Consider the following 26020-nt stretch of genomic DNA (forward strand, 5'->3'; position numbering starts at 1 on the left):
CTTGCTAGGACCTGACCGGACAGCTTGGGCGAACAGATCTCTCGAGGATGAGATCTCCATAATTTCCTGTGGAAAAGTCTTTTCACAGTCTGGTGAGCCTCACTATTAAGAAATCCCCTTGATATCCAGGCTATCGGGAGTGCGCCCTTGCTTCTCCCATCGCGCCGGTCACAGGGAACGTCCCCTGTGTTTTGTCTCAACCTACGCTTCATGTTCTTTGCTCGGTCCTTGGAAAGCTCATTTCTCCCCACCTCCCTCCTTATCACAGATGCATGTCAGAGGGACGAAGAATACAACGCATTACCCTACACAGGATGCCTAAATGCTTTTCAGATTACTCACGAACTATGACCTTTCAGCCTATTCACGAACCCAATCACTTCTTGCCGATATAAGAATCCTTCTCTCACCACTTGTTGCCCTATACAGAACTTAACCGCAGTGCCTGCGCATAAGCCCTGAAACCAAAAGCCTTGTGAAAGAAACGTAGCTGAGGAACACAAGCATACAGCTGTAGGTGACAAAGTCTCAGCCTTTAAATTTCACACTGACTGGTTTGGCACTGCTGGGCAAGTCATTTCAGTGCTTCTTGCTTCTTTAACCAAAAAGAATACTATCATGAAATTACTGAGCACACAGTTCTGACTGTTAGCCTTAGGCAAGCTTTATCAAAGTACTTTTATTTTTGAAAGACAAAAAGTGTGATAGTCTTTTAGTTAGAACAATAAATTTTAAAAACTGTTATTCTGTTTTACCTGCATACTCCAACGTTTCTTTTCAATATTACAGTCTGTAAAAGGATGGTAGAATGTGTACTTAAAAATAGAAAACATGCAACAATGACATCAGGTTATATAATAAGAAAATCAGCTTTTTAAGTATCCAAGCAAAAAAAAAAAATCTTACTGTGAATAGCAGCAATTTTTAGTTTTATGAGATACTCCAAAATACAGTGCATTTCAGGGATAGGAACTGTAATGTCTCATCTGACATTCTCTATTTAGAGCTTGTAATCTGTATTTGTAACAGTACTTCATCTCCTGTCCCAGAATCTCCAGTGTCTTTTAAAAGTAGAGTAGTTCTGCTCTGTGAGATTGGTTTTGGTAGGTTGTATATCCTTTGTTTCTTCATTTATTTGTTTAAAGGTTATGAAGGGATGTAGTCATTTCATACACGTGTAGGCTAAAGGTGTTTTTTAATTAAAAACCTACAAGGGGTTTTGTGAATGGTATTTGGAAATCACATCCTTTAAGCCTTCAAAAGTAGGAATAGAAGGAAACCGCAAGAGACTGCCCCTTACCAAACACCAGGAGATATGTTCAGTAACAGTATCACATCATATATAATGATATATGATAATAATTTATAATTTCTGTCCTGTAGTACTAATAGGCCATGAAACTCAGATACGGTTTTCAAATTCTGTTGGTCTGGAAACAAATGTTGATCTTCAAGTTTTTGTACTCGTCACAAAAATATCCCCATTTTGGGAAAACCAACAGATGAGTGGCCCAAAAAAGGGCCCAGGCTGCAGCAGTTACAGTCAATGTCATAACTCAGGATTGCAGTCATTAGCAGGGGTGTTTGGGGAAGCTTGCATAACATCTGCTTGCAACATGCCTGATTCAAACCAGCAGTCCTCTCATGAACACTTACGACTTTTAAAAAGTAAAATAAATTTAGTCAATATAAAAGCAAATTTATTTTCCTGGGTGCCTGTCCAGACCTGCTTGAAATAACAGAAATTCCCCAACTCAAAAGTTATTTATTTTATATTTCCTATATATGTGTACCACAGTTGTGCCTTTTTTTTTTTTTTTGTGTGTGTGTGTGTGTGTGTGTGTGTGTGTGTTCTGATCTCATTCCTGTGAGCCATACCCAGAGAGCACTCTTTATGATGCCAGAGGGACTACTGTGGAGAGATTGATGTAGCTAAAAATCCCTGATCTCTGCTTTGAACATTTGTAGTGCTTCATTTTCATTATGTTAGCATGATAGGAAACACAGAAAGACATGCTTCATTTTGAGTGTTTACTCCCTGTGTTGTTTTTCACAGATGGTTTTATTTACAGGTTTCTTAGTTGTCTTGCTCATCCTAGAAGGTGTGGCTGGTTATTTTGACTCAAATAGCTTATGGCTTTATAGCTTCCATGTCAGCCTCATCACCATTTTTAGTGCTAACAATATAAATAAATCAATCATAAGTTACAAGATTTGCTTGGTAGCTTTGATTGGATTTTTTTTTTTTAATGCAGAGAACACGTTAACATAGGATTAATATTTTATATCACACATACTTAGAGATTTAACTGCGGTTTTACAATGAAAGATGAATTACTGTAGAAAGGGATTTAGAGTAATTTCACTAATCCAAAAATTTACTTGTTCCCATTTTTTCTATCTGTTGTTGGTTCAAGTGTCATATGAAGACAGAACAGCATTAAAAATCTATTTAAACTTCCTTCAGCACTCTACATGTGGGAAATGGGGAAAAAAAAGTAAGAACTCTGAGCAGTGACAATGAAAAAATTAAGGGGGGAAGGACTGAAGCCACATTCCACTAAGTATTACATCAAAAAAAAACCAAAAAACAACTAAATTGTAGAACTCATTCAGTTTCGACATTTGTAGTTTAGTCTTAGAGACAGATGTCTAAATGCTTCTACAAATAAATGTCATTGGGAAGGACCATATTTCAAATAGAACCAGTTTATAATGAATGCTGAAGCTTACAGCAGTATTCAATGTCCTTTTATCTCCAGTTGTTCAGAAAAGAGATTAAGGTATCTGAAAAATGTATTAAGAAGAGGCCACACCATCTGCCAAGGCAGGTACACCACTGGGAAATTGGAAAAATATGAAAAATGACTTGAGCAAAAGAGCCTCTTTCCATTAAAAAACAGTTGGGGAATAAACTCATTTTGGGACATAATAATGTAAAAAGATGTTTAAAAATTACCCAGGATGGAAAACCTTGTTTGCTACATGAATTATTTGTAATGACACAAGAAATATTTGGAGATGAAGATTTTGTTGTCTCATGTCCCTGTTTTACCAGGAAATCAGGAATTGCAACAAAAGCAAAAGTCCTTCATCCCTTACTCAGAACTTTTGCAAAGAGTTTCTTCCTAGTAAGGACCAAAGGCTGTCTCTAGTCAGCGAGTTACCATTTGCTTCAATCATAGGCAATTTACCAGAGATTACTTTGCAGTATCTCTGAATAGCAGTAACATTCCAAAGAATGGAAATCAAATCATCTTTTCAGGCCTCTATTTATAAGCTCATATGTGCGCCTCTCAATCATGCTGTCAACTCCTCCTGGTTTCAGTTGAATCTTGAAATAAAAAAAGATTCACAAGAGATCTTGCTTTTGTAAACGCACCCTAAGCGTTTTCCTGAGGGGCACGTCAGGAAATTAAGATTGTGTGGTTACTCTTTGAGAACTGTCCATTATGAAGACAAGCCCATGGGATATAAGTTTGGAAACTTCAAACAAGCGGTGTTCACTACTCAGGATTGGTACAACCTTGAAGTGGAACACAGAATGTAATACAATCACTCCAAATTGCAGGCATTTTGCTATGTTATTAAAGAAGGCTCATTGTTTGAAGACTACCATTGTTATTTAAAAATGGATAATAGTTATGATTTCAAATTAAATAGTTAATGTCCAGTGCCATTATCAGCATACCTATCTGAAGATTGTTTTCCACACTAGATAATATCAGTGCAACTTGAAGCGGGATCAGAGAGTAGGTTTCTTAGATAACATTAAAAGGGAGTGGTAAAACTTACCTCCTAATATTTCAAAATTATCTTTCCATCACATCTGGCCATTAGCTTCCATAACATTTTTCCTGTTGAGCTAAGGTCACAGTAGATAGTTTTTCTAATAATAATAATTGTGTGAAACTCATAGGCTGATGATATTGCAGCCAGGCATCTGCAGGGTCTGTTTTTCACTATCATTCAGGCTGTAAATTACTTCCATCTTGGACAAAAGTGGCAAATCATCTCACTTTGGTGCTTATGATCATTAATCATATGAAAGTAGCACCGCCAGCCTGTTACTATGCTGGGTGATGTATAGCTTTGTAGTAAAAACCAGACTCTGTCCTAAAATGCTCACAATAAAAATAGGCATTTATGAACACGTGTGTAGATAAGCTTCAGCACCATTCAAATGCATAATGGCTTGATTAGGATCACATGGCAAGTCTATCAAAAACATTATTGTTTCATAAATCTCCCTAGTCCTCATATACAATCTTAGCTTTTAAAGTGTGTTTTTTTGTTACAGGTCCAAGAATCAGCTCATAAAATACACTACCATATCATCATTGTAGTTTCACTAAAAAGTGTCTTTGAGAATTCATGATACATTGCTTCCAAACATGTGTTATCTGGTACAAACAGTTGCTCAGGCTGCCTTGAATTTTTCATGGGCTTATGCATTTCTCACTAATTTTAAAATTGAAGCTATATTCAATTTTCTTGTGTATTTACAGTCCAAGAGTCCAGCAACACGTGGATACTCCTTTCAATGCATGGGGATAATACCGTTGTCATGAATGCTGATTCACCCATGAAACAATGACTTGCTTTTCCAGTGTTTAGCTGACTTCCTAGAAACATTGGTTCCTTAAGCTACTCCCCCATGTGTGGCAGCATAGAAGGTTTAACATTCCTTCAAGGACCATTCATCCTATGCAGAGGAACATGCTGTCTTAGTAGTTATTTGCCATTAACCAGATAACCAGACCCTGTTCTCATATTTATTTTGCAGTCCCAGTTCCCTCACAGTGTGTTCCTGCTCTGTGTGCACACACTTTAAAAAGGCTTCAGGCAACAGCTTCTCTCTCAAGTGAAGGTCAATCAATACAGCTGATGTTTAATTATAGGTAGCTGACAGTGTCCTCTGGCATAGGCTAACCTTGTTAAATATAAGGTTTAAAAATATCCCTTAAAAATTAATTTTCTGCTTGTTTTTAGATGCCCTGTGTATGCTGATTCTCCTGTGACCTTGACAGGACCGGCAGTGACAGCTAAAACACTGCTTTACTTTGTCAACACTGAGATTCACTTCTACATTATAAAACAAGTTTGAGGGTTGTCACTATCTTCTACACCAGTGCATCTGATCTCTCCTGACAAAGGGGCATGAGATGGTTGTATTCATCTCGTGAATACCCTGTTAGAGGTATTTCAGCAGACACAGGCTGCTGAAACACAGGCCGTTTGCTTCTATTCACCACACGGTAAGAAAAGGACCGTTTTTGATTTGCTTCTGTTCATCTAGTGTACTGCCAGAGAATAAGCTGTACTAAATGCACAGAGTCTAAAAGGTTTTTGGTGATGTCTTCATTGTAACAACACTGTAACTTGAAAATTTCCAGCTTTAAATAAAATATTTTCTACATTATACAAGAGCTGCAGATCTTTCTTAATATTTTTGTTACTCCTATGCTTTGTCAACAGTTTGACTTCTGAGGGAGGACAGCACTGCTTAGAAGAGCTTTTAAGAAAACACTGAATTCCCTAGGACACTGATTCCTATTCTACTAGGTCAGCATGTCTCCAGCTGTACTCTGATTTCCATTAATAGACCTAGTCTTCCAAATCAGTAAGTGATCGCAGCCAAGACGCCTGCACCATTACATCAAGGTAAGTCCAAACCTCATCTTCTTCTGTGCTTACCTCTGGGTGTGTCAAATTGTTGCTGAAAGGGCCCCCAGGAAAGGGTTAAGCATATTAATGAAATTGTGTACTTAATGAAACAGAGACAGTGTACTTAAAATATTGAAAGAAAATTTAAAACAGTCCAGCACTGCAAAACAACTTTCTGATGTTTTAGCTTAGGGTTTTGTCAATTCCTTTACTTCTACAGTGTCATGATATTCATGGTTTAAGTTCTAAATATATAAAAACTATTTAATAGAATCAGTAACACTTTAAACAAACAAGTACCTTCTATTCGAAAATGTCAAAGTATTTTAAACCTTAAACAAAACCAGGGAGAATAGAATCTCAGGAATCTGTGGTTTGAAATATAAGACTTCATGTATTTTAGCCAAAACAAAAGGCAAATTTCTTACTATCTTCCCTGAAGATTCCTAAGTAGAAGTGCTAATTAGATGTCATCCAGTTAAAACTTATCAATTAATCCAAACTGCCTTCAGAAGGATCATTGCATTGTGACGTGCATTATAAGGGGAAATTATAGCTGTCAAGTGTCAGATTTACTTCTGTTACTTACCCATCACTGAACTTTGAGACTAAGCATATTATTTTAATAGTTCTGAACAATGTGATTTTAATTGTTGCGATTAAGGGATTGCAGAAACGTGTCCCACGTGAAGACGACACTCAATAAAGTATTACCTCTGCTTTTAGAATTACCTTTGATCGCACTTGTAAATTCGCTGTAGATTTCCCATTAATTAGTGTGAATTAGATAGTTGTGGCTGTTCAGGTTAGGTTAATTCTAAATGCTTTACAATGCATCGCTAATTATTGGGGGGGGGGGGGGGAGGGAAAAACCCAACCCTTATTAAACAGCCCACAAGTGCAAGGGATGCGTTCACTCTGCTCCTAGGGGCTGGCAGCTTCTCCGCGGTGTTGGCCTGGGATACTTGGGTAGCTCCTGGCACCACCACGGGACCTCCTCGTCCCGCAGAGAGAAGCTTCTCCAAGGCCCAACACAGCGCAGGGAACTCGGCTCATGCCTTCTTCCCCCCCCACGACGATCCCATCCCTTTTTCCCGTCTGATTCACCCTCGGGAGCTCTGCTTCCCAGACGCCGCGCCGCTCTTTTGTCCTCGGTGCGAGGCCTCGGCTGAGCTCCTTTTCACATATGTCAACACTCGCCCATAATTAGCGCCCGCCGTACAATGAGCCATTCCCGCTCTCCAAAGGGCTCAGCGTGCGGCTGCTCCCGCCGGGGACGCGGGCGCCCAAACACAGGCACTATTCCCCACTGTTGTAAATGCCGCGGCTTGACAGACGGACACATAGACCGTGTTCTTTGTTCTGCAGTCGGGATAGAGCTGCCTTCGCAGGCTCAGACCAGGCAGGGCTGTTTATCTCTGCTATGCTGCGCCAGGTCCTGCCCGGACACCGCCGCAGCGGCGCCGGGGGTCCGGCTCGAAAAGGCGGGCCGTGCAGAGCCACAAGTACCCCAGCCCTCGCCTCTCCCCAGAGGAGAGTGTAGGAGAGCGTAACCCCGGAGTAGCCACCGTCCCCGGGCACAGCGGGTGCGGATCCTTACGGACACCCCTCGCTCCCCCCGCCGTACCGGGGCGGGGCTGTGCCCGCCCCGCCCGGCGCTGCCGCGCCTGCGCCGCTCAAGGCGGGACAGCGAGGAGTTCCGCGGCGGGCGGCCGGCGCCGAGCTGTGCGCTGCGGGACGGGCGGGTGAGTTCACTGCGGGACAGGCCGGGCAGGGGCACTGCGTTCTGCAGAACCGGCGCTCCCTCGCCTCTTGCCGGCGCTCGGACTTTGCCCGCGGCCGTCCCTGGGGCGGGCGGGCTGAGCCTCCCCGCCGCCTTCGCCCTGGGCTTCGCCCCGCTCCGAATCGGCCGCGTCCCGCAGCAGGAGCGACCCTCGGGGGAGGCCTGGCCTGGACCTTTCTGAGGCTCCCTGGGCGTTCCGCCTCCGCGTCGGTACCGCGGTATTGCTTCATCGCCTAAAAATATCTCCTGGCCGGCCGCCGGGGCGGGGGCCGCGCTCGGCGGGCGGGTTTGGCAGCGGCCGGAGGCGCGGAGCGTGTGCCCGGCCTTGTTCGTGGGGTGCGGGTGAGTTCAGGTGTCGCAGCCGCAGGGTTGTCCCAAAATAGATTCTTTGACCTGCTGTGCATGAGACTAATCCACTCACAGAGCCAAGGTACTTGATTTATTTGCAGTTCTGAGCAGAAAGAAGGGCTGGGTGGTAAATCCACAAGGCCATCACAACGACTATCAAAACTTCTCACTCTTTATACATTTTAGCAGACATAGACACTGATGTTTACTGGCTACAAGTTTACATAGTTACCTTTTTAATGACTATTCTGTCTTTTATTGGTTAAATTATTCCCTTGCTTTTCATGGTAAGTAGCCTGCATGCTCAGTCTTTCTCTTCTTTTAGGTAGGTGGTTTTCTTGAGTTGGTGGTCTATGAGTTGCTGGTCGGGATTTTGCCCTGCCACAATTACCTTTTACTCACTTGGAAGTGATTTCAGCACAGCTGCTGAGCTACCTTTATTAGTTTCTTCCTTATTATGGAAGTTCTGCCCAATGTCCTTGTGGCCTGTAAATTGTGCATTCTTTGTGTCCACCATCAGTGGTACATCCTTCTTCCCAAGCTTTGCTAACCTCCCCTTAGGTCTGAGATCGTTTAATCATGTCAAGTTCTAAACCTTAACAAGGCAGTTCTACAGACAAGTAATTTATCTTTCTAACACATGGACATCAGGGTTGGGGACAGGTTTCTTTCCGAGTGCACAGCTCCTTTAGCCAGCTGGAGAGGAAGCATGAATGCTGTGGTTTGTACCTGAGCACATCAGTCACATTCAGGCCATTAGGTTTGATGTTCATCTCGCTATTAATTTGTACATGCCATTTCTCCGTAGCTTCCTGTCTCTCTGTGGCACGGTGCAGTGCAATTCTCAGCTGTAATTTCTGTGCTGTGCTACAGGCAGCTCTCAACTGGGGAGTTTGTTCTGCCAAAGTTAGTAAGGGGTTAACAGGCTTTCAGGGGAGGGGATTGCATGTACTTCTGTGTGTATTTCTGCCCTTCACAGCAAGAAAAGCCTCACAAATAATTTCTGTTTTGTTTTTCTTGTGTTAAAATAACTGGAAGTGTGGGCTCAAAAGTATTGACCATAAAATTATTTGCCAAAACAAATATGCCTATTGAGGGCTGCCTGTTTGGAAGCCCTGGCTGTGAAAGGCTGCCCCTGGGTCAGTGGCTCATCTTTGTGGGGCTGGAAAGGCTGTGTGGCTATGGCCAGCAGTATCCTAACCCAAATTAATAGATGTAACTGTGGTAGGCTGCTGACATTTGCAGCTTCTTCCCAAGTTTCAAATTTAGTTTCTGGAGGTGGTAGTTCAGTTCTGAGGTACTTTTTGCCACTGACGCAAAAATTACGTACCAAAATTCTTAACATTTTAAACAGCAGCTAGGGATGTCTGTCAGAAGTTGGTGAGAGGAGGTGGTTTGTGCTGGCTGGGTTGACATGCTGAGCTAAAGTGCTTGCAGTGCATTCTGATCACTATGTCCTAATGGCTTTTGGCCATAATAAACATCAATATGCTGTATAGGATGATTCTTCACCTAGAGAGATTAACACAGACATTTCTTCTAAGCGTAATTGCTGTTGTACTTCAGAAGGAACGGCAGCTTTCACAACTGACCAGTTTTGAATACTATTCATGCACATTTGAGGCCAGCCTAACGTAGCCGAAGAGCTAATTTGAAGAGCTGCTTCATTGTGTCTGTTTCTTTTTAACAGCTCTGATGACAAGTCACAGAGGATCAACAAAAGCAGATGGCAGGAGGTGGCTCTTGTTGCTTTGGGGAGTAGCCTTCTGGAGTGAAAGATTAGAAGATAAGCACATTAACGCAAACCACAAAGAGTTACTTTGGGTTAAACATAAAAAAAACCCCTATGTGCCAGAGTGTGTGAAAACTGAATATGAGAGAAGTTTGAAAAAACTACACTTTTTAAACATTCTAGTTTCACTCTGCTCACTTGATACTGAGAGTTCTCTTTTTTCCCCAAGTGCAGTACAGAGTTCCAAGACCAACAAACAGATATGCATATAACATCATCATGTACTAGCATAGGCTTGCCTGCTGGATGTAGGGCTCTGGCAGAGCATTTGTGGGAAAAAAAAGAAAGACTATACCTCATCTTGTATGAAATGTCAAAGGTGTGCAAACTATGTTTTGACTTAACGTGTAACAGCACCACTTAAATTTAAAGTTGACCGTTGTAGGGTTTTTTTTGAGGCTTATATATTTTTCTACAGAATGTAACTCATGTGGATTTTAACTTTAAAGGTGAAAGAATACCAGTATTAAAGTCCCAAGGAGCATGAATTAGTATTGCATGTGATGGCTTTGTTGTTTTTTTTTATTAGTGCTGTAGTGAATGTTGTTTTCCCCTAAACTCCATATCTTGTTAAATTATATCTCAAAATCACTTAAAATTCACAGTAGTAGTGCTGTGCACACTGCTTTGTTCAGGAGTGTGATGGCTGTCACTGCTTAGTTTGATACTCTCTAAAAACCACACGCAATGTCATAACTTCGTCCTGAACCTTCCAGGAGCAGACCATCATCTCTGTAACCAGTGGTCACCAGGGATAACTCTCTGAACACAGTTGCAACTTAAAAATGTCTGTTTTCCTGTGAGTTTTTTCAGTTGTAGAGTGATTTTATTTTTAAAGTTGGTTTTGGGAGTTTCTGGCTTTTAGTGACTTTCTGTGACTTTTTTTCAGAGCATTCAAAAGTGACTGTAGTGAGATCAGTGTGGGATTCTTAATTTCTTTAGACTCAGCCGACTAATCCTGTATCATATTTAGTACTTAAAAATCCAGGATTTTCATGCCAGCTGACAGTAGGCCAGAAATGATAATTCACAGTTTCTGAGTTGCTGCAGCAATGTCTTGAGGTGAGGTAGGAAGGGCAACCTGACAAATCTTGGTCCTTTAAGTAATGCACCGTTAAGGTGAAGGTCACTCAAACGCCTGCAGTGGCAGTGCAGTTTTTCTGCAACCATCTCATAGTGCTGTGTAAAATCAGGGAAGTTAAAACTGTGCCACTCAGGAAAGGAATGGGATATTTTTTTCCTATCTTTACAGAAGTATGGACATATATTTTCACATCACACTGTTATTATTGTGAAATGTATTTTGTACATTTATGAAAAAGTAACCTTGCTCGTGAACATCTGGAACAGATGTGTGGTTCATGTGTCATTAAATTAGAAACTGCAGGAAAACAAAGAACCATCTGGAGACTTGGTGGCGGGGGGGAAGTTGAGGTGTCTCTCAATGTATTAAATGTATTATCATTAATAAATGATAAATTTATTTTTCATTAAATGTAAAATGTTAAATGTATTATCAACACAAGAAAAAATATAAAGAGTGCTTCCGCTACAAAAGGAGGCAAAGTGTGATAAGTGTTTTGGTTTGGTTTTAAACCATTTTCTTTTTGCAATTAGGGGAAGCACCAGAATGAAAGACATGGACAATATCAAAACTGTAAAGAAAGAATGGTAGGTGCCAGTTCTTCCCATTTTTTTTGTATTCCTTTCCCACCACTGTTTATGTCCTGTCATTACTTTTCAAACTTTATGTTAAATTCTAAACCATAATATTTTTACTATATTCATCTGCTTCACATATACTGAAAAGATTCCTGTTGTTTTGCTGAAAGGTTTTTCATATACCTGAAATGTTTCCTAGATGCAAGAAGCTGTGTAAATATTTTTATTTAAAATAGCAAGGCAGCCTTTCAAACTGTGAACTCACTATGCAGCCCTGCATCTGATATGGAGGTGTTTGCTTTTCCGGTTCTGTTCCTGAGGTAAAGCATAGTGAATACCTACATTAATGCTTCAAGTTTCTTTTGTTCTATTAGAAAACTAAAATGGGGACAGTCTAGTTTTGAAATTTATTCTTTAAAGTTGTTGAGGTTTTCTTTTGTTTAAGATGTTAATCTCCAGGGATTCTCAGTGTTGCATAAGTGCTCTGCAAACAATTCCATTTTATGCAAATATATCTAATTACCATTTCAGTAAGTATTGCTGTTCTTGAATTCAGTGCAGAGTTTTATATAAAATTGGATATTATTTTCAGGAGCTGGGATTTTTATTTTCTGAATTGCTTAAAATAGACTTTTCTGAATCTCCCATAGGAATAACTTCTGCAATGTTTATGAAAAGCTGCATAATCTTTTTATTATGCAAAGAACCTATACTAAGAGAATAATTCAGGTTGCATATTTCTGCATTTTGATTGGTGAAAATCTGACAGAAACAGCTAGATGTCACATATACAATGTTCTATAAAAAGGTGTGGTTGATGCATCTTTTTTAATACCCTGGCACTCTCCACAATGTTGAAGGATTCTTCTATCGTATTTCTTCAGTGTGCTCCAGTGGTGTTGAGTCACTTGAGTTTCCCTAATGCACTTTCCAAATCATTGGTGGTTCTGCAACTGTGCTAGGAATGGGGAGGTTCAAGTTGGGCTTGAAATCTTAGGGCAATTTTATTGTGTTTTTTTAAACTTACAGCAAAGGAATCCAAGCTTGAATCATGGAATTGCTGTAAGGAAAGCCCTTCATTGGTGTGCAGCTAGATATATGATGGTTAGAAGTATGAATCATCTAACTTGGATTCCTTGCTCTGATACCAAGTTTAGAAGCTTTGCATAGATTAGTTCATCTTTTCTGATGATGTTCTTTAGCTTGGGCTTTTGAAGTGCAAATAGTAGCAGTTAGAGATTTGGTAAGAAGTTCATAGAAAAGGCACAATGTGAAGTTGACTCGATATTTTGTACTCAATAAACTGGGTAATCCGGGTGCAGGGGAGTATGCCTTCTATATTTCTTGGTACTGAGCTTCTGAGGTGCCTACTTGTCTGCTAATGTGTCCTCTGAGGAGTCACTTTTGCTTCTGTCTTTGTTCTGCAGGGTGTGTAAATCAGGAACCAATGATCAGATTTTGAACGGTACAGAACAAAACTGTGACTACTTTGTAGATAACCTGTTTGAAGAAGCTCAGAAGGTTGGTGCTATGTGTGTGCCCCCAACTAAAGTCAAGAACCAGGTAGGCAGTGAAGAAAAAAACACTGTTTGTTGTAACAACACTCCAAGAATATTCTGGAAAGCAGATACCAGAAGTCCAGCAGTCTTTTGCAATACATCAGTAAAAAAATGCACACAGAATTCAGAGAGCTGTAGGAACAGCCTCCCATCTCCCAGTCAGCCAGGCCTTTGCTGCTGGGCTTTTGGCTCTTACTGCTTTATAGTCCGTTTAGAGTAATTCTAGAATTGATGCTGGCATTGGCTAATGGCATTTCTGCTTTATTAGTAAGGAGAGTGAGGTGAGCAGGAGTTCAAGGAATGACAAATACTGTTACATAAGAAGTTATTTAAGGAGCTGCAGCCTTTTCATGCAGAGGCATAGCCCAAATATTTTTCATTTGGTGTTATTCATATAATTATGGTTGTAGTGGGATGTTCGGTGTGGGTTTGTGTCTCAATGATTCTGTCCTTTTCATGTTTTTCTATTACTCATCAAAGACAGGTAAGGGGAGGGAGAAAAGGCCATGTAAAACAAAGATGACAAGAAGAAATTTGGAGTGGGCATTACTAGAAATTATGTTCATGGATCCTTAATTGACCCTGGAAGAAATAAAATGTCAGGAGCAATATCTTAAATTGCAGTCCTGAAATAGTGTTCCTTGGCATTAGTTGTGTCAATGCTTAAATGGGAAGTTGGTGTGGAATAATTAGTCCATGTTGAATTTGCATACTGGCTCACTGTAGAGGAGCCTTCCCAGAATTAGAACTCTTTCCGTATGCATTGGTGCCATGAGACACAAGAGTTTTTGATGAAATCTAATCTTGCTGAGTGCTGTCTACTTCTTTTGACAGATTACCCAACTGAAAGACAAGGAATTCTATTCAGCAGTTTGTATGTGCTGTTTGTTTATGTAGCAATCACCTAACAAGTCAAACAAAAAAAAAAAAGAGCAACCTAAAAACCCCAAACTTGTCAGGTACTATCAAGCCTCATTCAAATTAATTTTCAGCTGAGGTGAATTCTGCATTTGTGGCTGAGTATCTGTCAAGACAATGTTATTACAGGGATCAGACCTCAATAACCAAATGCTTCCTTTAATGGCATGATGCATTAATATGAAAATACAATCCCAAATATCTGTCTTACAGCTGGAGAGATTTCTGTAAACATTGCAAAGGCTACAAGTTGGAGTAGTGGATGATTTCTGGCAAAGTTAAGGAATTTATTTTTTCATTCCCCTAACCACCAAGGTTTTGAATACACAGGAATTCCACAGTAACATAAGGATTTGATTGTCTGAAAGTAAATTTTCTGATACTTGCTTAATTTCCTGAGTGAAAGGCTTCTGCATGCATCATCTCAATGCCTTTACTTTGAGAAAATCCTCCTGAATGATCAGAACAAGGCTTTACCCTAATAAATCCCCAGCTGGGCTATTCTGGCAGTTGGTGTTCCAATACCACGCATGTACGCTCTCAAATTAGCTCTTGAAGAGTTGCAGCTGGCTGGGATAGTCCAGCTCTTTTTTTTTTTTTTTTTTCCCTCTCTGCTGAATTGAAGGCGTGTTCTTGACCTAGGAATCCAGAATGATTGGAGGAAGGTTTGTTTCTAGCCCAGATTGACACAATGTACTTAGAAATTTCACTTACCCCTTGCAGTTGCTGTGCCTGTTGGCATGGGGCCAAGGCAGATTACAGTGAGCCTGCTCAGTATTTTTAGTCCATGAAGTGGATGATTTATAGTCACAGGGTATATGGGTATACCAACCTTCTTTTTCACCGGTGTTGTAATGAGAATTGTTCTTACTCTGTAGGTTGATGTAATCATTAAACTTTGGAAAAATGGGTTTACGGTAAATGATGGCGAACTTCGGAGCTACACTGATGTTGCAAACCAGCAGTTCTTGGAGTCGGTTAAAAAGGGGTAAGCAAGTTTTGTGTTCTTAACCAGGCTGAGCTAGTATGCTTTGGGTAGCACTTAGCTTATGCTCTAAATTTTTTACGTGGCTTTGCTGCACTGCAGCATCCCTGTAGGAGCGCAGGCCCTGCCGGTCTTTTTCCTGCAGTGCTAATGGCTGTTGGAACATCAACAGGTTCAACACAGCTTTCAGTGGCAGTAGTTGTACAGTTGCTGATGAATAGATAAAAGCTAGTGTTGGCAGGGGGCACAGCAGGTGCACAGTGAAATAAAGAATAAATCAGTGCCCAATAAGAGCTACAGATCAAATGGTATTTTGACTAATGAACTCAATGTACACGGGGTTGAGCATTTCTGGTTTTATGGTCTTTGTTTTCTTTTTGTTGATGAAAAGCCTTAAATGGGCACAGATGTTCTATGTAGCATCAAGCAACTCTGATCAGTCTTAAATTTCTGACATTTTTCCAAGTACAGACTTGGTATATATATATGTATCTACATGTATATATAACAATCTTATGTAAATTCCTGTGTTAATAGCCATCTTATATTTTTCCCTATATTAAAGGTTAATGTGCTGTCCTGATTTCTGCTATTGTTTGCAGCTGTTGCTTTAAAAAAGGAGTTTGACCACACTAACCAGTGTTATTTTGAGCCTTTAATTTGTAGTCTGTTTTCTCACCCCATACAAATGGAGAGAATATGATCTTATGGATAAGGTTATTTAATACCTCTTTATCAAGCATGTGAAATTACTAAGTCATTATATTTTTATTTTCCGTATTTTGCTAGGCCATCAAAAATACTAATTTTACACTATTTCTCCTGCATGGCTGTCGACTGTTAGTTGTAATACCAAGTAACTGCACTGTTTCAATCCCTTTGTGTGCATTCATCAAAAGTTTGCAACTTTTATTCCACTGTTTGCCTGTGAAGATGCTAATTATGAGATGGTTTCTGCATAACCATTGATGGTAGAAAAGCATTTAGTACAGCCCCTGTGCCAGCTGAGCCCCGCCACCCAAAATTGTACTATCTGCATCAGAGCTCAGAGACAAAGGCATTGTTGTGTTCTGCTTAATGTGATTAAATCATTACTGGGGTGGTGTTACTGCACTAAAGAGTGGAGCTGTTAATGATACAATTTTTAGAAGCTGAGATCTGCGTTTGTCAATAAATACATTGTGTCTAAACTCAGTTCTTCCTCTTTAAGAGCCTTTTTGTTTTACTATGGGGATAAAGTAATTGAACTCTTTGCAGCAGTGTATAGCAACACTGAACTTCCTACACATTATGTGTTTAGAGTGGTAACTGCTGAGTAAATTTGAACACCATTCAACAACTTGTATAATAGGATTTTTTTATTATATACTTTCTAGTTAATTTGCAGTTCAGGAGCTTGAAGTTATTTGTATGCCATGCACTTAACTAACTCTTAGTAAATACTTGTGAAGTTGTTTTTTAAAAGCATCATCCTTGAAAGGCCAAATGTTGATCAGGTATTAATCATTGGTCTATTTTGTATACTGAAAACAGTATAGTACTTTTTTTTGACATTTTGTTTTTTTTTTCTTAAGGGAACTGCCTTTTGAGCTACAAAAGGCTTTTGATAAGGAGGAAGTAGAAGTGAAAGTGGAAGATAAAAAAGATAAGGTGTATTTGTCGTCGAAAAAGCCGATGTTTCATCCCTTTTCTGGACATGGTTACAGATTAGGAAGGTGAGTAGGCTGATGTGATCTGTGATTGAGTACCTGAAGGGTGACACTACCTATGGTGAAGTATCAAAATTCAGGTGGGAAGTAATCTCTGGAGTTTTCTAATTTAAGCTCCTTCTCAAAGCAGGGTCATCTGTGGGGACAGGTTAGGTTATTCTGGCTTTTATCCAATTGGGTCTTGAAATCCCATAAGAGCAGAGGCTGTGCAGCCTTCTTGAGTGCTGGGCTGTCCTTATGGGAAAGAATTTTTTCCTTATGTCCAGTCTGAATGCCTCTCATTGGAATTTCTGTCTACCATAACAAGCATGACCCCCTCCTGCAGACCCTGGCAGGCTGCTTTTAGGTGCCCTACAACCACCACCATCTCTTCCACAGGCTGAACAAGCTGCTTTCCTCCAGCATCTGCTGACAGTGTGAGTGCTCCATCCTGCAGGCATCTTGGTGTCTCTCCATGGAGCTTGGGGGATAATATGCTGCCACAATCCACTGGACGTGTTGCTGTGTTGGTACAGCCAGGAAGCTCTTGGCTTTCTTTGTTCAAGGTCTCAATATTAGCAGAACTGTTTCCAGCTGAAATACTGTCACTCTTCTATTCTGTGATTTTAGAGAAAATAATCTCTTATTAAGCTGTATGAGCAATAGTTTGAGAAGGGGGGGGGAGTATGATAATCCCATAAAGAGAACTGAAAAAATAAGAGGTTATTTTGCATTCTCTTAAAATTGTTCAGTAATTAACCATGCATTTATTGCAGTAAGGTATTTTAGCCTTCTACAGTGATCCACATCTCTTCTGTAGTTGGAGAGTGTCAGCCACTCGTGCCAATGCTAAAACTGGACTTGATTTACCACCAAACAATTACTGTGCTTTGGAAGGCTGTTGTAGAGCAACAGGCCAGGAGTTCATTTATTTGATCCCTGTAACTTTTTCTTACTTCACCAGTGTCAAACCACATTATCTGCTTGACATATCCCTGTCATGCAAGATTTGTGTGCCAATAAAAGTAGGCTTTGGCCTAGGGAACAGGGCATGTTCAGTGACCAGGAGCCTACAGGAGGCATCACAGGCAGCGCTGCTGAGTGACCTGCAGGCTGGGGTTCCTAAGCTGTGGTGCAGCCTTAGGTGAACAGCTTGTTTCATTAAAGTGGGAAGGGTTTGGCTGCTAAGGCCCAGAGCTTGTGCTAAGGGAGAGCCTGACCTGGGCAGGAACAACTGAGGCAGGGGAAGAAGATAATGTGCAGAGCAAAAGAGTGATAAAGGGAGAGTGGTTCCAGGCTGACTCAGCGAAGCAAGTATCTGTTTTATGAGTTTCATCTGTTTCTGTGGTACAGTCCATTCAGTTGCTCCATGCTTGAGTAGATACAATGGGGAAAACCTTCTGTTGAGAAATGTGTGAGACTTGCTTTTAGTGGCATGGAAGTCCTGAGCAAACAGGGGTCAAGAACTTAACCTTATTTTATCTACAAGTAGACTGTTCAAAACAAAACCAAAATGATCTTCAGTGTGCTGGGTTTCTGCTGCTAACTAAGCTAAATGCTAGGTTGTTCAGTCCCTTGTTGTGCTCTGCCATGCCTACAGCAAGTAATGATCTTGCTTCCCAGTAGGCAAGTTAGGTTTCAGAAGCATGCTAATCTGTGAATTTTGGTTGACTGGTCTTGTACACTGAAACATTCTACAACTTGCTCAGCGTTTTTTATTTTTTCCTGCTCTTGCTTGTCTATTCTGTGCTATGCTATCAACACCTTTTCCTTAAAGACAAGTAAATATTTTTGCTGATGTTGGGAACATGAGCCATAAGTGCTCCTACTCCATTAAGTGGTGCTCACTTCCTGCTGTTAAAAAATGTCCATTGCATGAATATACCACACTTGCAGCAGAAAAGCTTTGTGGGGTAGCAACAGAGCTGGCTGAGACCTGGAACAAGTTTTAAGCTATAGAACTCCTTTTCCACAGTTACATTTGTGTGATTAGTCAGAAATGAGAGAGAAATGACTGAAGAGTTTACTTCAGCTCATAGCCTAGCTAAACCTCTGCTTAGCAAATAAACCTATAAAATTAATACTGTATACTCTGTCAGTGTTCTCAAGTGGAGGGATTTTGTAATGGATGAACCATTATGAAGTGTCTATTGACTAGTTCTCGAAAGTTTTGTTGAAGGATCTAGAAATAACATATATGTTGATACAGCTCAGACAGGCTAGATCCTCTGCCTTTTTGTTCTACAGGAGAAATAAGTAAGACATATCAAAATTTTCCAATGTACCTTATGAACCTGTGTAACTAATTGGTATACTGTTTTATCTATCACTGTCCAGCTGGATTTCATCATTTGGGATTATGACTAGATTAGCAACCCCACTTTTCTGTTGAGCTAATCTATGCATCTTTGAGACAGCCTCAAAACATGGTAATTAAACTATTGACTGAAATCCCTTGTAGCAAAGCGAGCTTGCTCTGTAACCTCATTAGAGTAAAGCATTGTGTGTCAAGCTGCTTAAGCATCAGTCAGTGTAAGGCATGATACCTGACTGCTGGGCTTTTTTTCATCAGAAAATTGACAGGATGCTCTTAATGTCTCTTTGATTTCTAGTTTACATCTTCTGTTGGTAATCTTATAAAGGGAATAAGCTGTAAAAGGAGTTAAAATGCTTCAATTGCAGGGTAATAAGACTTAGATTCTTGGGTTTTGGCTTTAGTCAAAGCTCCCACCACTAGATGGCTTTATCTGTCAGCTCTGCAAGAGAAAAGTTTTTACGTATAGAAGTGCTTTAAATCTTGGTGAATACAGATGTTCTAACTTTCTCTTAAAGCTTCACTTAATGTGTTGGCTTCAGTTTTGCACACGCTGTTGAAAGAATTACCTCCAGTGCCTGCTCCATATGGAGGTGTGATTGAGGGAAGTTGGTTTGGGAATGACACCAAAATCTGTGTCCATTCAATACAGCTGTGACTGATGTAGCCCAGCCCATCCTGAAACAAATGCCATGGCTGAGCACCTCTGCTGTCCTGGAGGCAGCTCACTCACATGAGTTCTGCAGTGTCTGAACCACCAACTAAACAGGGAGACAGCAAGAGCTGGGCATTACTGGACTGAAGTATGACTTGAAATTTAATTTTTTTTTTTTTTCCTGCTTGCAAAACTGTTTAACATTATGTTGCTGGTACTCAAGGTTTTATTACTGATCTGGAGGGCAATTAAGTTTTATTTCATACTGAGGTCAAACATGAACAGAAGCTGTTTGTGAGATAGTGAGGCAGGTGGGTGTTAGTACATCACCTGTACTAGTAATGCCAGAATATTTTACAGATGTGCTCTTTGAATTTGTTGGTGCCAAGTTCTTGTGCCCCAGCTGATTTCTGTGTAATGCAAAACAGTTCTGTACCTCTTACCTGTCTCCAGTTACAGTGAAAATCTCTTATTGCTCACTTGGAAATGAGATTTCTTGATTCTTATTCTTTCCACGAGTTTCTGTGGAAGATACAAAAAAATGCCTCTACTGGCTCATATCCTAGAAGTTAGGGCAGAACTTGGCAATCAGAATTTTTGAAATACCTCTGACTAAACTTGTGCTTAAGACTCCAGCTTTATTAGCCTGAACATATTAAGTCATTAGCTAATGATAAATTAGCTGTGACTTTTCTGCCTTATGAATAAACTAATACAGGTACAAGAAAACGGGGTTTGTCTGCAAAGCAGATGTGCAGTATAGTTAAGACTGTTACTCTATGGATATCAGTTACCCACGTCTCTATCAAGAAACTGTAACTCACCAATTTTCTGTGCAAAGAGAGCTTTTCTGCAAACTGCTGTGTGGTGCTTATGTAGTTTGTGACCACAGCTGAGCTCAGAGGAGAAATGGTAACTCCTTAAATCACTGCTATTGTTATGCAAGTAATCATCTGGTTATACTCACAGGAGCTGAGAATGTGCCCATTGGATCAGGCCCAATGAGGACTTAAGCTGTACATGCTGAACAAGCTTAGTCATGAAAGAAGCACTAAGCTCTAAACATTTCTTCAGAATAAAAATTTTTGCCAGCAGTTTTTTTATTGTTTGTTTTTTAAGACCATGCACTTGGACTGAGGTCCATGTATTCTGTCAAGTCATTTTATGAATCTTTGTCCCTGTGGTTGGGTCAGCTGTTGAAAATGCCTTAGGAAAGAAAAAAAAAATCCAACTGCTGTGTGCATCAGTCTGGATTTTTCACATTAAGTCAATTTTTCTGATAGATGAGTAATTCTTCTAAGCTGAGATAGATGATGCTGGAGTCTAAATCAAGGCTAACAACATTCAGTTAAATTGAATTACTGTAATCACATTACAGTGAAAATTAACTTTGAGTATGCAAATTCAATTCTCAACCTCCTTAAAGTTTCACCTGTGTGATAAGAGTACAAAAATGCATGAAGAATCTTCAGACAGTTTTGTCTCTTGTATATTAATCCTCTGATATTTAAAGTTCCTTTTCATCTTACAAAAATGTTAAACTTGACAAGCAAACTTAAATTCTTTAGCATGTTTTAGTCTAAGTGAAAATAACAGCATGTGTGTAGGAAAAAAATAAAGAAAAAGGCTGATATTTATGTCAGTGCTCCTATATTTATTAAAATAAAAAGTCATCAGTGCATTCTGCTATGGGGCAGAAAGCTCCAGAAGCAGAGGTCTGGAGGGAAGTTTGAGTTTGCATGTATACACAGAAGCTATAACCACATGTGGCTTTTCTTTTCAGTGCTACTCCAAAGATAATTTCTAAAGTGAGAGATGACCATCCAGGACCTGATGACAAAAGACACCTGCCTTTAGTACCCTTGAATGATTTGGAGCCTATCACCAATGTCCAGATCTGGTTAGCTGATGGGGAAAGGATAATTCAGAAATTCAATGTTTCTCACAGGTATGATTTTTTTTATCACTGTCATACGTATTTGCATCTGAACTATTTGTCTTAATGCCTGTACATTTAAGTCTTTAATTTCTATGACTGATCTACCTCCTCAGTTCACTTAGCATTGGACTGCTCTTCATTTGTATCTGGAAAACCTTTGAAATTTTGAGAAATATTTTAGCTGACAAGAGAAGAGCACAAGAGAAATGTGAACTCTTGAAAGTCAGCTCATAACTGAGTGTAAAGGAAAATCTGAGGAAACTGTAGTTCTTTGTAGGTTAGTGAAAGTTAAGATATACATATTTCTCATTACTAGAAGAAATAGCTTTTAACATGATAGATCTCTAACAAAACAACTACATGTGGAACAAATGGCTTAGTAAAAAGCCTGCTAGTCATTAGGCATAGGCAGCACCACAGGTGGGAGCTGGAAAAAGGGGCTTAGAGTTAAGTCAGAGAAACCTCTGGGGAGGGTTGGAGTTGGTGCACTGGGCAGGAATTTTCATCCCCTGCATGTCAACATGGACAGAATAGAATGCACAATATGTTTAATTTTTAATTAATAAAATTTCTGGTTCCCAAAGAGGCTTAGAAATGAGGATAATGTCAGAAGGTGTCAGCACAGCACCTGTATGCAGGAGCTTTGAGAAAGTGGGATTAACACTTTACCATTAAATTGTAGAGCTACTGTCTTTAGAAACCTTTCTCAAATCCAAATTTGAGAAATGACTGCAGTGCTATAGTCATGTCATGTGGAAAGGATACGTTGCCTGTGCTTCTCTGAAGCAATTTAAAGGTATCACAGATTTAATGCAACTCAGGCTGCTGTCAAGATAAACTGTGTATGTCTGTGGCTGGTCAGAAGGGAAATTCAGCTGTTGGAGGTTAATAACTGTAGTGTTTTCTTTGACTTACATTAATTTATTACTGTTAGTGGCCTGAGATATGAACTGAAACACTGTTGTGATGTACTGCTGAAGGGTAGATTGCTATTTTAATTATAAAAACTTCATTGAAGGGCTTCATATCTCAATTATTCCAAGTCCCACACACTTAAGTCTATTTAGAAGCTTTTTGTCTTCATAGTAAATAGCAGTTTGAGCAGCTGCTAAGTGCTTTTGAGAGGAAAAAAACATCTGAGATAAGCAGAACAACAGCTTTAGTGGTGTAATGCTCTTTTTGAAGTACTATGCAACAAGTATTCTATCATAACATTGCCTCTCGCCACAAGACCAGCATGTTTGTGCTGTACACAGTGCTTGTGTATAACCTGATAAAAACTAGAGGAAAATCCTTTTAGAGTATGTATCCTTAAGCATAATGATGGCATACACAACACTCCTTTCAGTGCACATGACAGTCAGCTATTTGTTAACTAAGGTATAGATTAATGGTATGTAGCATATATGCAGCATATTACCCAGTGTCTGTGTAAATTGATGACTTTTAGCTTTTTGCAGTTAGATTGTGTAGGTGCCACAGTAACTGCTGCCTTAGATATGAGTTGATTACTGGTGAAAGATTGGAGCAGAAGCACAGGAAGCATTGTAGTGTTGCAGTGTGGGGAATTGAGACATGAGGGTGCACCAACTAGGAGAGCAGAGCTGTAGGAATAGCAGACAGAGTGTGTCCTGGATTGAGTTGTGTCCCTTCTTCAGCACTTACTACATTTGTGTGACTCTGGAGCATGAGGTATGGTGCCTGGAAAGGAACTTGTTCACCCTGAAGCAGGGAGCTAGTGGCTAATTGCCTGAGTTGCTCTTGAAACCAATGCAATTTGATATAATACATGTAGACACCTGTAAATGTCCAACCAAAAATTTAGTCCTGCTTGAGTTTTTTCAGGCTTTTGGCTTACAAGACCAAGTAGTGTCTTTGTGTTGAGCCCTGTATGCACAGGAATTAGTTTTTGTTTTGCTGGCTGTATCTGTCCTGTTGAGTGTGGCTAAGGCATGGAAACTCTTGGGCATCTGTGCTGCTAAACTGTTAGAATGGCATTGCCCCAAGCCAGCCAGCACTTCCTCAGTCAATACCTAGCCATCTGTGGTCTAGAGGTTTGCTCAGGTCCCTGACTGTTCCCAGGAGACAGGAAATCTCTTGGGAGACCCTGTGTGTGCATGGAGGAGAGAAAGGATGGATGAATTTAGGAATCTGCCGGGAGCCAATCTGCCAGTTGGCCTCAGGACCAGAGGATAGACATTGACACTGTGTTAATTTTATTCATACCTTCCCATCTTCATTTTCTAATGAAATTAGTCGATCCTGATTCTTCCACAGCAAAACTTCTGTCTTGCTCAGTTGTTGCAAGGCTCTTCACAGACAGATTTAATTTGTAATGAATTCACCGTGCCCCTGCTTTGGGAGGATGGGACTATACTTAGACCTAGTCAATGTATCAGCTGTCCAAATAGTTTTTGCAAACCCTTTTTCTTTATTTTTATTATGGTTCCACTACATGAACCACACACTGGAGGCATCTTTAGTCTAGCTCTTGGCTACAGAACCCTCAGGTAAGAGCTCCACCAGCTGGTTAGGAAATGGTAGGTTTATGTAACTACCATCTGAGCCAGAATGGTACGTTTGAGTGCTCAGAAGATGTTCATCCTTGTCCCCTTGGGAGTACTCACAGAGCATTGCAGGCCTTGGTCCTTGCCTCCCAAGTGGATCAGACATTTCAGGATACCTCATCTATATTGGATGGCTGTATCGGGACAGCTCATCTATATTGCTCCAGTACTCTACTGTCAGGCATTTCATGAAGTGGTGTTTCATTCCTGTCCCATGGCGGCTGTGTGTGTTAAGCACGTGTGTGGGGATTGCAGTGCCGAAACTAACGCTGAGTTTTCTTACTCTCTACTCAGAATCAGCCACGTCAGAGACTTCATAACAAAGTATCAAGGATCTGAGGAAAGTGTTCCCTTCACACTGACGACCTCCCTGCCTTTTCGAGAGCTGCAGGATGAGACACTCACACTTGAGGAAGCAAAGTTGCAAAATGCTGTTGTTGTTCAGAGACTTCGGAAAACAACTGAACCATTCAGACTCTTAGTGATAAAAGCACCTGACAGTGACTACAAAACTACTGCTACACCTAATGGACAACTCAAGAATGAGCAAAAAAATGCTATCAATAGTACAAGATCAAATTAGCTTTTAACTGACCAAAAATTATCTGCAGGGTGAACTAGGCAAAACCAAAAACATAACCAGCAATATGTGGATGCCCTCACATCCTCATGCACTGTGCTCTTAGAGAGCAGAAAGGGTGCTGTGCTGTCATCTGCTTTAATAGAGGTATTTTCAGCTAAATTGGGTGGTCAGAGCCTGGCTGTGTAATGTAGCAGGTAACTACAGCAGATCACCCTTAGAATTTGCTTAGGTAAAAAGCTTCTTAGTTCTTTAGTAAGTGGGTCTAGGTGGAACGGTTCTCTGAGACTTAACTACTGATAGCACCTTTTAAGGAAAAATAGTATTTATTTTTGCACTTTGGACTGAAGTAAAATGTTTCACTTGTATTGTAGTGGAAACTGCTGCAGTTTGCATTCTTCTCACAGTAACTCTTCAACAACCAATACCGCAGGCAAGCTCACATTTAAACTGTAACTTGAAAATCTTCAGGATGCAACTTTTATCACAAGATCTACATTGTAATAATGTTCTGTCAAGTCTGCACATGGTGGTAGGTGCATGTGTGAGAAGATGCAAATGAGGTAGTCTAGTGCATACTGCATATGAAGTGCCTCAAAGTAAGCTCTGAAGGAATTGTTCTTATCAATGGTTGAAGTGGTTTCTGCTTCTTTTGGGCTGCTACGGGTGTCTTGCAGATCAGGTGATGTTAAACTACCTAGCTCATTAGCATAGGGACCCACTTGTGGCTTCGTCACACAGAAACTTCAGCTTTTTTTGGCTATCAGGAAGCAGGAGTAGTAGTTTAGAGGGACGCAGTTGTTTTTGTACTATTCATCTGCCTCTGTCCTGAACTGCCCAGCTGATGGAGACACTAATTGCATGTGGTCAAGTTTCAAAGATGATGTTGAAAATCCTTACTTGAAAACTGAAATTTTCTCTCCACTTTATTCCATTTCCATCCAAAACCTTTTATTTTGCTATTCATGTACTCATGGCATAAAGTTTGTAGCCAACTATTCTGTCTTTTGCTAAAAGAGAAAAAAACCATAAAGACTTAATATTTTGTACTGTGTTTACTAAGCATGTGGGTTTGTGAATGGAACTAAAATCTCCGGATAAGACATATTCCAGGGTCTTCAGTAAGTCCTGAGTCCTCTGTGCTACCTGTGCCAAAGGATGGTTGTTGGGATTGTACTTCTTTTGTGTGGTTTGTATTTTCTTGGTTTTGTTCTAAATAGAAAATTATTTAATTGGAGCAACTTGTATTCTAAAAAGCAGTGAGACTTCAGACTAGGGTTGTACTCTCCTTCATTCCCAGGGATATAAGTTTAGCATATCTCATGGTGTGTTTGAAATGAAAGTCAACTGGGCAAATATCTATTCAGTGTCCTCAGAACACAAATCTCTAGAAACTATGCCTTTAAACACTTTCCAGTGCTATAGACCTCCAGTGCTACTGTGCCATTTAGGTTCATGTAGCAAGTGGTACAATTAAATTTTCTTTGCTCTTGCTCTGACTCCCGTATAAAAAACAAAAGTAAATGTGCAGACAAATCCATTAGTAAAATTGAAAAGACAAAC

At 40.2% G+C, this 26020-nt stretch overlaps 1 protein-coding gene across 5 annotated transcripts; it reads left to right on the top strand.

Moving 5' to 3' along the window:
* Positions 1 to 25497, top strand: UBXN2A (UBX domain protein 2A). Of its 5 annotated transcripts, XM_014251495.2 has the most exons (9): positions 1 to 92; positions 4993 to 5258; positions 5479 to 5664; positions 11208 to 11261; positions 12680 to 12815; positions 14608 to 14717; positions 16289 to 16429; positions 21155 to 21319; positions 24172 to 25497. In XM_014251495.2, exons 4-9 carry the CDS (start codon positions 11221 to 11223, stop codon positions 24458 to 24460), a joined length of 882 nt encoding a protein of 293 aa, XP_014106970.2. In that variant the 5' UTR covers positions 1 to 92; positions 4993 to 5258; positions 5479 to 5664; positions 11208 to 11220; the 3' UTR covers positions 24461 to 25497. The 5 variants fall into 5 exon arrangements, with proteins under 5 accessions (XP_014106970.2, XP_087909821.1, XP_005521887.2 ...); XM_088053695.1 differs by lacking the exons at positions 1 to 92; positions 4993 to 5258; positions 5479 to 5664 and adding an exon at positions 6803 to 6821; XM_005521830.3 differs by lacking the exons at positions 1 to 92; positions 4993 to 5258; positions 5479 to 5664 and adding an exon at positions 6926 to 7412.
* Positions 25498 to 26020: the final 523 nt, after the last annotated feature.

This window comes from Pseudopodoces humilis, chromosome 3 (assembly GCF_049639895.1).
Source record: "Pseudopodoces humilis isolate 2021_Gansu_Grassland_sample_001 chromosome 3, ASM4963989v1, whole genome shotgun sequence".
Classification (NCBI taxonomy): domain Eukaryota; kingdom Metazoa; phylum Chordata; class Aves; order Passeriformes; family Paridae; genus Pseudopodoces; species Pseudopodoces humilis.

Bases quoted from the DNA above. Each gene is read 5' to 3' on its own strand.
- UBXN2A (XM_014251495.2), top strand. From the start codon at position 11,221: ATGAAAGACATGGACAATATCAAAACTGTAAAGAAAGAATG. The intron at 11,262-12,679 runs GTAGGTGCCAGT...TTTGTTCTGCAG, and splicing joins AAAACTGTAAAGAAAGAATG to GGTGTGTAAATCAGGAACCA. The intron at 14,718-16,288 runs GTAAGCAAGTTT...TTTTTTCTTAAG, and splicing joins TTGGAGTCGGTTAAAAAGGG to GGAACTGCCTTTTGAGCTAC.